Raw genomic sequence first — 14,069 nt, forward strand, 5'->3', positions numbered from 1 at the left:
TCGAGGATCGATACATCTGCCCTTTTCGGGGAACACGAGAACGCGCAGTAATATAGACAACTTCATCCAGATATTTTAATCTAATACGCAAATTCGTTTGAAGAACCAAATAAGCCAGAGATCGGTTATCAGGATGAGAAGATCTGGCATCTCTCAGATCATCTCAGATGTAATAAACGAAGGATGAAGAACAGGCCGCTGGTGAAAATTTCATGTCAACAGCACCTTTAGAAATATTTACTGAGAAAAATGGTGACGTGTTTATTTAATTATTTAAAAAACAGTGTCTGTTTTGTATTTTTTAAGTCATCATAATAATTGGATCATAACATGAAAGTGTACTTTAATTTTTATTAGTAGTAGTTTTTTATTGATCTAGTATAGGCTTATCTGAAAGCTCTTAAAGCCATCATAACTCACTAAATCATAAGGTCTGGATTGCCACAATATACAATAAAGCAGTGTCAATTTCAGTGTCAGTGTCATTCTTAGCTTTATTCCATGAGCATGAACAGTGGCTTCAAGTGATGACATTTGAAAACAGCAAAATACTGAGTCAACATAAATTAAAATGGGGAAAAAGATACAAGAAAATAAATAAATAAACAACTAAACCGACAGAGTGGTTGTTAAAAAAAGGAGAAATATGTGATATGTATTATAAATATTTACTAGTGTTAATAGTTTTTACTTATTTATTTTTATTCAGTGAAATGAGCCATTGTGCTTATCACAAGGAAGCCAAAAAACAAACAAACAAAACAAACAAAAACAAAACAGATATTTTAGGCACATGAAAAAGTCTTGCATAATAGGAAAAGTCTCAAAATAACTTTTATTCCACAGAAGAAAGAAAATCATACAGGTTTGGAACGATATGAAGATGAGTAAATGATTACTCAGTGATAACTTGGTTATGAAGTTCTTGATTTTGGTGAACTATCCCTTTAAGTATAATAAAATACAAGACTATAAGCATCAAAATATACTTAAGATGTTACTTTTTATTACATTACAGGATTAAAAATAAAGGTATTAATCTTTAATTTTTATTACTATATAATACTTGGTAAAATTACAGCTCTGCTGACAATGTATTATTTAGAGCACAAGTCTAAAGCCCGAGACCCTGCATGATTTTCGGCTGCCCCAGACGAGAGACTGGCATCGTGAAACAATCGTGGTGAATCAGAAATCGCTGCTATTGTTTCATGATGCCAGTCTCTCGTCTGGGGCAGCCGAAAATCGTGCAGGGTCTCGGGCTTAACGCAGCGACGTACTTGTCAACGGCGTCGGTGTCGCACGTGTCTGAGGCGGCGTACCCTTCTCACATGACAAAGTGCAGCAATGTCTCCTTCGGCAGGTGATCCGTGGCACGATCCACTCCCCATACCAGTCCTGATCTAGACGTATATGTATGGTTGTATTTATACATTTATTTAGATAAATCTTATTAAGAGAAAGACATATAAGAACTTGATTGAACTATGAAATTAAACTGAGCAGTAGGTGGCGGCATGTGCTCAAGACACCAGCCCTGCATTAAAATAGAGGAGGAAGAAGAAGAAGTCATGTCACGTTGCAGTTGGTTTACTGATATTTAGAGTAATATCATATTTGACAGGCTGGCATGCTGTTGGAGAAGCACATGAAGCTGCTGCGGCTGTACGGCGGGCTGCTGATCCAGCGAGCGCACAAACACACCGCGCCGCGGCTCTCCGAGAAGAAGCTGGTGAGTATCCGCGTCTCAGCCGCGCGTCAGCGGTCTCTCTCCCCGCACAGAGCCGCTGCTTGACTCGGTCTCTCTCCCCGCGCAGAGCCGCTGCTTGACTCGGTCTCTCTCCCCGCATGACTCGGTCTCTCTCCCCGCACAGAGCCGCTGCTTGACTCGGTCTCTCTCCCCGCACAGAGCCGCTGCTTGACTCGGCCTCTCTCCCGCACAGAGCCGCTGCTTGACTCGGTCTCTCTCCGCACAGAGCTGCTGCTTGACTCGGTCTCTCTCCGCATGACTCGGTCTCTCTCCCGCATGACTCGGTCTCTCTCCCGCACAGAGCCGCTGCTTGACTCGGTCTCTCTCTCCCGCACAGAGCTGCTGCTTGACTCGGTCTCTCTCCCTGCACAGAGCCGCTGCTTGACTCGGTCTCTCTCCCGCACAGAGCCGCTGCTTGACTCGGTCTCTCTCCGCACAGAGCTGCTGCTTGACTCGGCCTCTCTCCCACAGAGCCGCTGCTTGACTCGGTCTCTCTCCCGCATGACTCGGTCTCTCTCCCGCACAGAGCTGCTGCTTGACTCGGTCTCTCTCCGCATGACTCGGTCTCTCTCCCGCACAGAGCCGCTGCTTGACTCGGTCTCTCTCCCCGCACAGAGCCGCTGCTTGACTCGGTCTCTCTCCCCGCACAGAGCCGCTGCTTGACTCGGTCTCTCTCCCCGCATGACTCGGTCTCTCTCCCCGCACAGAGCCGCTGCTTGACTCGGTCTCTCTCCCCGCACAGAGCCGCTGCTTGACTCGGTCTCTCTCCCGCATGACTCGGTCTCTCTCCCGCACAGAGCTGCTGCTTGACTCGGTCTCTCTCCCCGCATGACTCGGTCTCTCTCCCCGCACAGAGCCGCTGCTTGACTCGGTCTCTCTCCCCGCACAGAGCCGCTGCTTGACTCGGTCTCTCTCCCGCACAGAGCCGCTGCTTGACTCGGTCTCTCCCGCACAGAGCTGCTTGACTCGGTCTCTCTCCCCGCACAGAGCCGCTGCTTGACTCGGTCTCTCTCCCCGCACAGAGCCGCTGCTTGACTCGGTCTCTCTCCCCGCATGACTCGGTCTCTCTCCCCGCACAGAGCCGCTGCTTGACTCGGTCTCTCTCCCCGCATGACTCGGTCTCTCTCCCCGCGCAGAGCCGCTGTATGACTCGGTCTCTCTCCCCGCACAGAGCCGCTGCTTGACTCGGTCTCTCTCTCCGCACAGAGCCGCTGTTTCGTGGATCACCGCAGGGTGAAGGTAGTGGCGGGATCGGGGGGGAACGGAGCCTCGTCCTTCCACAGCGAGCCCCGGAAAGAGTGGGGCGGACCGGACGGTGGAAACGGAGGAGCCGGAGCAGACATCATCATCAGAGGTCACGATTAAACCATGGATTACACACTTATTATTATTATTATTATTTATTGTCAGCTGAACCTCCTTTGTCATGAAAATATTTATTTGAAGTACCCTATGAGATTTTAAGTTTAGTTAAATTATCTAACAACACAGACGTTCATGGTTCTCTAATATACACCCACTACTGTAAAAATACAGTTGTGCTGTAAAAGAATAAATATTTAAATGTACAGTGGAAAACTTTGCTTTGGCTTTAAAATGGACTCAGACCTCTTTTTAGAAGTGATAGTGTCTCAGTCTGTGTCACATTATTATTATTATCTTACATCTGCACAGTAAAAATAAAATCTTCATAATTATATTTTACTCTGAAGTAGTGTAATTACAATACTATATCTTAATTTCTTCACTTGTAAGCATTAAACCCTCGAGCTCTTGGTGTAAACCTGCTGGGTGACACACATCCTCAGAGACGCAACTGTTCTGCTGTCAGTCGTTAACCAAATCAAGCAAAAATAGTCAACATTGACAGTATTGTGTCTACAATGTGAACTATCTTTTTACCACAGTATGTTTCTTCTGTGTGTTGTGTTCATTTGCTTTGGTTTCTCAGCGAGATTCTCTCACACACAGACGGGTGTTACCGTTATCAGTCGCCGTTTACACCAAATCAAGGTCAGGCTATCTTTATTAGCACCCGAAGGTACACGAGATTCAGCAATTCATACTTAAAGAGTTAGTTCACACGAAAATGAAAATTAGCCTGCGTTTTACTCCCCCTCAGAGCATATATGACTTTCTTTCAGACGAATCCAATCGGAGTTGTATTAAAAGTTGTTCAAGCTTTATAACGGCAGTGGGTGGGTGATTTTGTTTAACAGTCCAAAAGTAGTCAAATAAAGTTACCCTCTGCCATAATAAAGCTTTGAAGAGCCAGGACCATTTTTAATATAATTCGGATTGGATCTGAAAGAAGAAAGTCATACACCTAGGATGCCTTGAGGGTAAAACATGGGCTAATTTTCATTTTTGGGTGAACTAACCCTTTAAAACAGTCCATAAAACATCAAACATACTATAAACATTATAGAAAAATATCCAATATATCCAAAAACATAAAAAACCCCTAAGAGAAAAGGTCATGACAATGTGCCATCACACACCCCTAAAAGGATACAATTCCATGCATAGCAAAGAATATCATCTGCTGCTATTTTTATTCATTAATTCGATCTGCAGGTACGAAGGTTTTCCTGTCGTCTAGTTCTAGGGAACACAAACCAGAGCGGAGGAGTCGAAACTCAGCATGTAAAGGGAGGGAACAGTCTCTAATAATAAAACTCACCTTATTCTGCAACTGGACCTGCTAAGTTAGGTTGTGATTCACCTACAGTCTGACAATTTGGTTTAAAGAATTTTTGTTCTTCAAAGAGAAACTACCAAACCATGACACAAGAGAATATGACGAGACCGATTCATTAAAAGCCCGATAAAAGAGAGTCATCATGGATTTATCATTGTGAAATCTGGACGGCTTTCTGTGGCAAAACAGACGCTGATGTCCCTTTTTACACACAGACTCCCAGTTCTTTTCAAAAGTCAGTTCAGAATCTACGACTGTCCCGAGATATTTGTAGTATAATGTAATAAAGTCATTCTCGCTGAAATTTCTGTGCTTCCCTAGTTAGATGTTTTCATCAGGTTAACTGCCCCTTCAAAAAAACATACGACGCAGCACTGGTTACGTAATTGGTTTTGTCTGTGTAACCTTCAAGAATGTGACGTGGATGCGCCTGAGCTCAATTTCAAATGTCGTAGCAGGGTTTTCACAAAGCTGTTTTTTTGTTCTGTTTTAATGGGGTGTTGAATGTAGATTGTTAAAAGAATAAGCATAAATAAACAACAACAACGAGGTCTGGCGCTTCATTTCTAAAATGTTGCGTAGAAACCGTCCTGCATTTGATCGAAGATATTTTCTCAAATGTTCGTGTGATGCAGAGAAATGAACGGAGGTGTATTTGTATATGCTTTATAAAGTTATTTATATTAAAAGAATTATATTTAAATAATTTTTTGGCAGGTGGCAAGAATCGCTTGTGTTTCCAGATGCCTGCAGTACTGTGGCTTTGCTGCATGGAAGAGTGTGTGCGTCTGCTTAGAGCCTGACGTGCTGCTAGACACTCTTCCATTTGAATAAATCTGAATGCATCCAGCTAACTATCTGCAGCACCTTTCCCGTCGCTCTTCTCTGCAGTGAACCGGCAGGTGAAGTCACTGTCCTCTGTGTCAACGGTGTATCGTGGAAAAGATGGAGAGGCAGGAAGCAGTCAAAACTGCTTTGGACGCAATGCCAGCCCCACCTACATCGCAGTGAGTTTCCCTCACAAACACATGCAGGATCTCGTGTGTGAAGTCACGTGTGCCGAGTAACGCTTTGAACGCAGGTTCCTGTCGGCACGCTCGTCAAAGAGGAGGGCAGGACGCTGGCAGACCTCTCGCAGCACGGCCAGCTGTATACGGTGGCGTACGGAGGTGCGGGGGGCAAGGGGAACCGCTTCTTCCTGTCCAATGAGAACAGAGCGCCCCTGACCGCCACGCCCGGAGAGAAGGGCCAGGAGCGCGTGGTTCAGCTGGAGCTGCGCACCATGGCCCACGCCGCACTGGTCAGTGCTAAACCACTCTCCAAAATCATGTCCTTCCAGACCTGTATGCACTTTTCTTTTCTCTGGGACATAAAGGAAGATATTATGAAGAATGCTGGTAATCAATCAGTTGTTTGCCACCATTGACGTCCACAGTAGGGAAAAAGTACTCAGAAACACCATGGAAGTCAAAGGTGGCCAACAGCTGTTTAATTACCAGCATTCTTTATAATAGATTTCTTCAACAAGTTCATCATAAGAAAGAAACTTACACAGGTTTGGAACGACAGAAGGGTGAGTAAATGATGACACAATTTTTTATTTTGGGGTGAACTTGGAAGACCAATGGTTAATTTTAACGAACCTCAAACAGTCAGAATAATTACATTTCACCATATAAAAATGAGGTTGTTACAATTTTTACAGATGTTACTGTTTTTGATACAAGTCAAGCTACTGTCAAATGTGCTTTTCTACGAGACAAAAAATGTAATATTATTATTGCAGCCTGCACTGCTGAAGATGCACGTCATCTAAGCCGTTCAATACAAACCTGTTTTATGATTTTTCACTCATCAGAATGTCTCTAGGTTACGTATGTAACCATGGTTCCCCGAGGGAACGAGACGCTGCGCCAAAACGCCCCTGCGTGACCACGCTCTGAATCACGTGTGAAATCAGTCCAATAGAGTGGCGAGACGTCACGGTGACGTAGAGACCAGGAAGCTTTAAAAACACATGCGGTGGAACAACAGTCTCTGAAACAGTTTGACAGCGAGTGACCGACGCAGATCTTTGATGTCGTCGGCTTGCACTGCCTCACCCTCATCAAGCTCCTTAAGCAGGTTAGCTTGATAAGCCTGCAACACTGCCGTAGTGTGCAGACAAGCACCAGCCTGACCTGCTGTTGAGTACGCTTTGCCCATCATAGTCGAAGAGGTTTGAAGAGGCTTGCAGGGCATGCCGGGGCCTTGAGGTACGATGCAGTGCCGGGAGACAGATAGCCTGCAAGTCACTACCTCCAGAAGCTCCTCGTACTGGACGGACTGGTGTGCAGAATCCACAGTCTCGTCTGGTTCGGCGCTCTCCACATCAGCCTCCTCGGAGAAAGATGGGTCGAGCCCTCTCCCTGGATCTGGTGGACGAGGGAGAAGAATGGGGAAGACCCGTCTCCATCCCCTCCACCAGATCCATCTGTGTACCCCACGACGGAAGCCGCCGCTCAAAGAGCGCCCTGCGGGAGCGGAGCGCCTGCAGCGAAAGCTCCCTCGAGAGCTGACTGTGTGTGCTCTGCTCCAAACAAACAACACACACACTGTGCGTATCCCCACCCGTAGTGAAGCCTGAATGCCTGCTTGTCTACCACTTTCTTAGCCTTAATGACTTTAAGCAAGAGACATATAACAGTAAATAGGACAAACACTCGCAGAGCACTTACTGAACAACAGAAGCTGCCGCTGCATCCACCGCATGTGTTTTTAAAGTCTCTACGTCACCGTGACGTCTCGCCACTCTGTTGGACTGATTTCACACCTGATTCAGAGCGTGGTCACGCAGGGTCATATTCCGACACAGCATTTTTCAATTCATAGTTTTCAGTCACGCGACCGGCTCGAAGACCTGGAGGGCAAAACATCCATAGAACTGCAGGACAAGCCTTTCAGTTTTCCTTCTGTTTCTCTGCCGCAAATATTTAGATCACCTCTCAAAAGAATAAAACAAAGGTATGTGAACACAATGCAAGCTTTGGCCATTTGTAATTCATATTAAGCACCCGCACAATATTTCAATCATTAAACAGTGAGACAAAACGTTGTAAAAACACTTAAGTGCAGGTAATATATTTAAAAGAGTAATATTCTCTATATTAATGTTTACATAGGCAAGCAGATGAGGCTGGAATATGAACGCAATCCGCTTAATGCTTCAGTGTTTTCCTTCTAATAGTTTTCTTTGGCAAACCATTTAACGTGCAACTTTGCACATTGTGTTTAAATTCTTGGTTCATCTTCTTGCCTGTACAAAATATACATAATCAATAAGGTGTTTACGGAATTTCACCTTTTAATATCTGTGTTTTACTACATTATTACTTGATGCAATCTGTGTAAAAATGACTGGCGTTCAGTGGAGCAAAGCTTGGTTTTGCCCTCCAGGTGGCGTTCCTGTGTGACGTCACGTGAACACTATCAATTAAGATTTATTTTGTTAATGAAAAATGACAGCAAAAGTATAAAGAATTCAAAAACGTGAAGTGTTTGTCATGTTCTGACCATAAAGAGCAGTTTAAAACCACAATTAACCATCTGGTTTCTACAACTTTCACTTAGGAGCTGCTTTTAAACTTTAGAGAAATAAAGATTTGAAATTCATTGTGATAATTATCGATATCGACTGATATGAAAAATTTTATTGTGATATTTTTTTTTGCCCATATCGCCCAGCTCTATGACAAAATAATAGCTAAATTTGCACGTGGCGCTAATGATGTTGGTAGTGACATACAGGTAAACACATTCATATGTATTCATATATATTCATATAATGTTCTCATCATTCACTCACCCTTGTGTCGCTCCAAACCTGTGTACATTTCTCTCTTATGTTGACCTCAAAAGAAGATATTATGAAGAATGCTGTTGGTCACCATTGACTTCCACAGTATTTTTCCCCTAATATGAAAGTCAATGGTGGCCAACAACTGTTTGATTACCAGCATTCTTCATAATGTCTTCCTTAGTGTGTATATGTAATAAGAAAATTACTGTTTGCTTCCATAATCAGTTGCAAAAACTTGAAGCAACGTGTCTATCTGTTTTGTATATGGAAAGATGCTTGATCTTTCTGATGGGAAATGATTTGAGATTCTTGTTTCAGGATTATTATGTGTGTTTTTTGTCTGACTGTGGACTGAAGTTGTGTCTGGTTTGTGAGCAGGTTGGTTTTCCGAATGCAGGCAAGTCTTCTCTGTTGCGTGTGATCTCGAATGCGCGTCCGGCTGTGGCGGCGTACCCCTTCACCACGCTCAAGCCTCACGTGGGCATCGTCACGTACAGAGACCACCAGCAGCTGGCAGGTGTGTGTGTGTGTGTGTGTTCAGTGCTCGGTCATGGTAAGAGAACTGATGAAGCACTGACTCGTCAGCCGTTAAAGCGCTGGTTCTCTCTCTCTCCCGTTCGATGGCAGTGGCTGATATTCCCGGGCTGATTCCCGGCGCTCATCTGAACCGCGGGCTCGGCGTGTCTTTCCTCAGGCACATCGAGCGCTGTCGGCTGCTGCTGTTCGTGTTGGACATGTCTTCCGCCGAGCCCTGGGAGCAGTTCCAGCAGCTGTGCTTCGAGCTGGACCAGTACAAACCTCAGCTGTCCCACAGACCTCGTGCCATTGTGGCCAACAAGATGGACCTGCCGGAGGCCAGGGGGAACCTGGAGGCTCTGAGGAGCCGCGTCCATCAGACGGTCATCCCTGTGTCTGCGCTGACCGGACACAACACGGCGCAGCTGATCCTGCACCTCAGAGAGATGTACGACAGCTACCCGCAGAACTCCTAGAGGAGGATGCATCTGCGCCCTACACGGCTTCCCGTAAGACCTGGACATGCAGGTTAACATCAGACTGTAGTTTGGACCACTTCCACTGAACGTGTCGAGTTACTGACCGTCGTCATGACAACATAAAGCTGAAAAGCAGGGGCTTTCTGCACTTCTCACGTGAGGATCTCAGGAAGGGAAGTCATGCGAGTGCTCAGTCATTCCTGATCTTCTGCTCACACGGTAACGGTCTATTCTTCAGCTGCAAGAAATATATATAGTATTTAATGTATTTTTTTATTTTTATTTAATAAAATAATACAATTATAACATCTTTTAAAGTATAAGTAAATCATTACACATTGTTCAATTTATATAATGGTTTGTAGTTTTCTAGTTTCAAAGCAATAAACTGAATGAAGAGTGTGTATGTTATTTTTCTCAGTGCTGGCCTTCAGGTCATGGTGCTGCTGATGTAATCTATAACACTTGACTGAGGACATGTGCTGAACTGAATGTTCAGATGGGTTTGTGGTGATAAACCTCTCCGTGTGCTGAAGCAGCACAGAGCGCCATCTGCTCAATCCTCAGTCCACGCTTGCGTTCAGAAACGTTCTGTCGGTCCGGTCACTTGCAGATTGAAGTTGAAGTAAGACACGCTGAAGGTAATTTGTATTCGCGTGTCGCTGGCCACTTGTTGGCTAAATCAGCCGGCCCTAACATAGTAATAATCATCTTCATGATCATTTCTTCTGGGCCTGAAACAGGTCGAAAGCTGTGGAATAGCCTGTGAAATGTGCAAATAGTTAAACTTCAGAGGAGGAGACCGGTTTGCTGGGGAACTGGATGCTTTTCTTCAGTTGACTTTGAATAGCAGGACATACATATGAGGATGTTAGCTTTTCTTTGACGTTGAGAGCATGTGTTGTTAAGCGTTGTCAGTAATCGTTAACAATTATTGGAATTATCAATGCATTCTTGAGTTTGGTACCAAAGAAGAAATACTGTAAAACTGCACTGGCGGCTTAATGCAGTTCTTGCAAATATAAAAGGATCATTTCATAGTCTGTTGTAAGTGCTGATGCCGCTCTGATCGCAACCCACAAAAACCAAGTCCACGACCAAACATACAGCTCATATTTGATACATGTTGATAATGTTGGCCATGAATCCCCCAGGAGGAGTACTTAAAAGTTCATCACAAGCGCTTTGCACAAGTAGCAGTAATGACCGTCAGTGTGAAAGTGCCTGTAACTCTGAACGTTTGTGGCGTGATGAGTACAGTGTACCGTATGAAAGTCACCTGTACGATTTAAGTCCGGCCACACTGTAAACTGATCACATCAAATGAATCGGTCTGCAGTTGCGATCCAGAGTAGTCTCTCTTACAACCAAAACACACTTCAGAGAGCTACAGCGTGAGTTCTAAGCAAAGCAGAGTATTCCTTCAATAGAATCAAACTTATTCATTTATCGTTGAACAAAGGCTTTGAAAGTGGTTTGGGTAATCCAAGGAACAGATAACACATTCAGATTCACCTTCATCCGCATTGGTCCTCCTTAACATCCCATAATATGCCCACCTGTCGCATGTAAATATTTTTAATTGGAAGCGTGTTATCGGACTCCTCGACTCTTCCCAGGCCTGCAGGAGTTTCTCACAGCGTTTGTAGATGAGTGTTGAAACGAGGGCAACATGTCTGAATCTTGTGCTGAGACAGAAACACATGACCCGAGAGTCTCAGATAACATGTTTCCATCGTCTCGGTCTCTCTCGGAGCCGCACACTTCTGTCCTTCTTCCCTAACCTGCTCTCAGATTAACGTGTTATAATTCCTATTATTTCTATTAGTCAAGTACAGAGTTTAAAACATGGACAAAAAATTTCCATCAAAATAATGTTTTACTAAACTGTATTTGTATTGTTGTTGTTAACTGTGTCATAATTTCTTCATCCTCAGTTAGCATTAGCATATGCTACAATCATCTCTAAGTTTCTCAAATGTATTATTTTTGCAGATGCTAAAGTACCATTGGCTTTATGTGTCACGGCCTTAATATGTATCAGAGAGGTTTCTTCCTTTCTTCTGATTAATTTAATGTGATGATTTTACATCATAATTCATGTACAATCCTCACCTGTGAAATAACGGTCAAAGCACTGGAACATGGTTGAAATAAACGTATGATTTTTCAATGTATGATTTATTTATTGTTCTTATTTTGTTGCCAATGCACCATAACAGCATAAAATGACTAACAATACATGGTTTTGTTTGTTTTATTGTTGGTAGTTGTTTTATATCAACACAATTTATACAACCAGCCTGGTCTCCATTGACTTCTATAGTGTGGAAAAAATACCATGGTCCGTATACAGTAATATATAATGCATATCGTGTATAATATAGGCCTGTGTCAGCGGGGAGACCGGTTACCCACATTCTTCAGAATATCTTCTTTTGTGTAGAAAGAAGAGAGAAACAGGTTTGGAACGATTTTCATAATTTCAAAACGGGTTTTTCTTTGCAAAACTCAAAGTATTTGATGTGTCCACGAAAAAAATAATAATAATGAAACTAATTTGTCTCTGCAGCGAGCACCCTTCAGACGGGTCTTGCTGCGTCATGGCCACGCCCTCATGCGTCAGTAAGCCCCGCCCTCTGGCGCTCCACCCCGACAGGCGGCGCGAACTGTCGAACTTAGAAAAGCGCGAACGGCCGGCTTTCCGAGCGACAGCGCCGTGTGTCCGTCTCTAGGAGTGTTTAATAATGGACAGAGCCATCAAACGGCCGCGAGAAGACGACTGTGTTCCCCCGGAGAGGCAGCTCATCGACGCGGAGTACAAGCGCTGGGGCGTCGCGGAGACCGGCGCGTTTCTGCGCAGAGAGGGACTGCAGCAGTGGACGCAGACTTTCACAGGTACGGTCAGAAACACTCGCTCGTGACTGTATTTACACCTGTCCAGGTCCCGCAGAGCAGCGGCTCACCTGAGATACACAGCAGCGGGCCGCAGACGGACGACACGCGGCGACGCGTCCAGGGTCAGGAGTGGTCCCTCCCCACGTGATCTGACCGTCACTGAAATAAATCCAAAGAAACAGTTTGTGATTTTTATTTTTATTATATGTATTCATGAAAGAAAAAAAACAGCCACTGTCAGGGAATATAATAAAACCGGCTATTTTTGTAAGATATAATCCTTCTTCGCTAGACGTCACAATTATATCAATATTGAAAAAGCATTTAAAAGTAGCATTAAAAAGTTTATATTTAACTAGTAGTCTAATTTAATATCATACATCTGAATAAAATCAGCAGCTGGCTCACAGATTGCTTTGTGGCTGGTTTCACTCAGTCTGAACTAAACGATTTTAACATTATCATATAAATAACCTGAAATTAGGCTTCTGCGGATTATTAAGGTTAAATCTTTTTGTTTTGTTGAAAGTGTTCTGTTTCTGTCGTGGAGAGGAGAGACGGGTCTACACCTGGTCACTGTCGGATCTGAATCAGTTCTGTTGAGAAACTGACACTTTAAAATGCTTTGGAGAAAGTCCAACATTATCTATAAAGACCGATGAAAAGAGGAGAAAACATAATCTTGCACTAACAGGACCACCTTTACTGTAATTTATCACGTTTTACTCTAGGCTCGTTTATTGTGGTAAATTTAGTCTAACTTGTAGAATTTCTAATATATAATCTGTTAAGGTAGTAGATTTATATTAAACTGTGGCATGTTGTAGCTATTGTTTGTAAAGGCTGTTGTTTCTCATAACAAATGCAATATAGATTCATAAAGTCATTATTGGCCTGGTATGATTAAGAGGCTAGGCTTATTATAACAAATGCTACCGTTAAGAACTATGGTACTTTTTCATCAGAGCAAGCACACGTCTGAATCGAGGGCCAGTGGGTTTTAATGCTGGACAAACCTTCAGATATTAATGACGGCATAGATTCAGTCATTAAGAGCCTGATGAACTGTTAAGGAGTAAGAGATAAACAATATCAATATCAGAAAATGTGAAGTTCGATTGGCTTCCCGTGGCGTGTTGAATTACAACATTCTGTCAAACTATAGCTTAAGCGTATAAATGATATACAATACATTACGTATCCTGTAAACGAGTAATCGTTAACTAGCCTATTACTTTATTGCAGTTGCGCAATCAACCAGCTTTGCGTGTGTGCTGGATAACACAAAAGACCATTTTACACAAATAAACCGTTTAAGCAAACAAATAAATAAACCATTTAAGTGAGCCTGACCCGGGGTCCACTTCAACTGTCAGACAACAACAACTACACTGTGGAGCATTATTTGTTCTTTACTTCAAAAAGACATTGGGTTTGATTCACTGATAATGGTGTTAGTGTGTTGTTCGCGCTCCTCTCGAGAGCTGTCCTCCTGATTCATGCTGATGTGAGTGAACCCGCCGCGGGGACGAGGTCCGGCGTTTGCATGAACCACACGTTCATCGGTTGTTTTTCGTCATTATATATTATAATGTATAGCTATTATCCTCAGATGAAACGCACATGTCGCGTGCTTGGTGAGTCTGACCCATTCTCATAGTTTATTATTTAATATAATTATTTATTTATTTTAACACCATTGTGTGCGTTTGACCGTACAAGATGCATCCGAGTCTGCTGTTTATTTGCAGCTTTTATATTAACAAGAATAAGAAATTCATGCTAATGGGCTGATGGTTGGCTCGCTATTATTATTATTATTATTACCTGTGATTCTTTTTTCAGGATTCTTTGATGAATAAAGAGTTTTAAAAAAAACACATTTAT

At 43.4% G+C, this 14,069-nt stretch overlaps 2 protein-coding genes across 4 annotated transcripts in view; both read left to right on the top strand.

Annotated features, from left to right (window-relative positions):
- The first annotated feature begins 1,256 nt into the window (after positions 1–1,256).
- Positions 1,257–11,459, top strand: mtg2 (mitochondrial ribosome-associated GTPase 2). Of its 3 annotated transcripts, none has more exons than XM_058764289.1 (7): positions 1,257–1,415; positions 1,625–1,732; positions 2,957–3,104; positions 5,343–5,458; positions 5,533–5,751; positions 8,668–8,806; positions 8,917–11,458. In XM_058764289.1, exons 2-7 carry the CDS (start codon positions 1,631–1,633, stop codon positions 9,279–9,281), a joined length of 1,089 nt encoding a protein of 362 aa, XP_058620272.1. In that variant the 5' UTR covers positions 1,257–1,415; positions 1,625–1,630; the 3' UTR covers positions 9,282–11,458. The 3 variants fall into 3 exon arrangements, with proteins under 3 accessions (XP_058620272.1, XP_058620271.1, XP_058620273.1); XM_058764288.1 differs by having other exon boundaries at positions 1,333–1,363; positions 2,922–3,104; positions 8,917–11,459; XM_058764290.1 differs by having other exon boundaries at positions 1,345–1,363.
- Positions 11,460–11,931: 472 nt separating this feature from the next.
- Positions 11,932–14,069, top strand: part of samhd1 (SAM domain and HD domain 1) — a 30,206-nt gene continuing 28,068 nt past the window's right edge. Inside the window, exon 1 of the mRNA XM_058763695.1 lies at positions 11,932–12,182. Coding sequence (XP_058619678.1) covers positions 12,032–12,182 — 151 coding nt within the window. The 5' untranslated portion in view covers positions 11,932–12,031. The remainder of the gene's footprint in view (positions 12,183–14,069) is intronic.

The sequence above is a fragment of the Onychostoma macrolepis genome, chromosome 23 (genome assembly GCF_012432095.1).
Source record: "Onychostoma macrolepis isolate SWU-2019 chromosome 23, ASM1243209v1, whole genome shotgun sequence".
NCBI classification, from domain to species: Eukaryota; Metazoa; Chordata; class Actinopteri; order Cypriniformes; family Cyprinidae; genus Onychostoma; species Onychostoma macrolepis.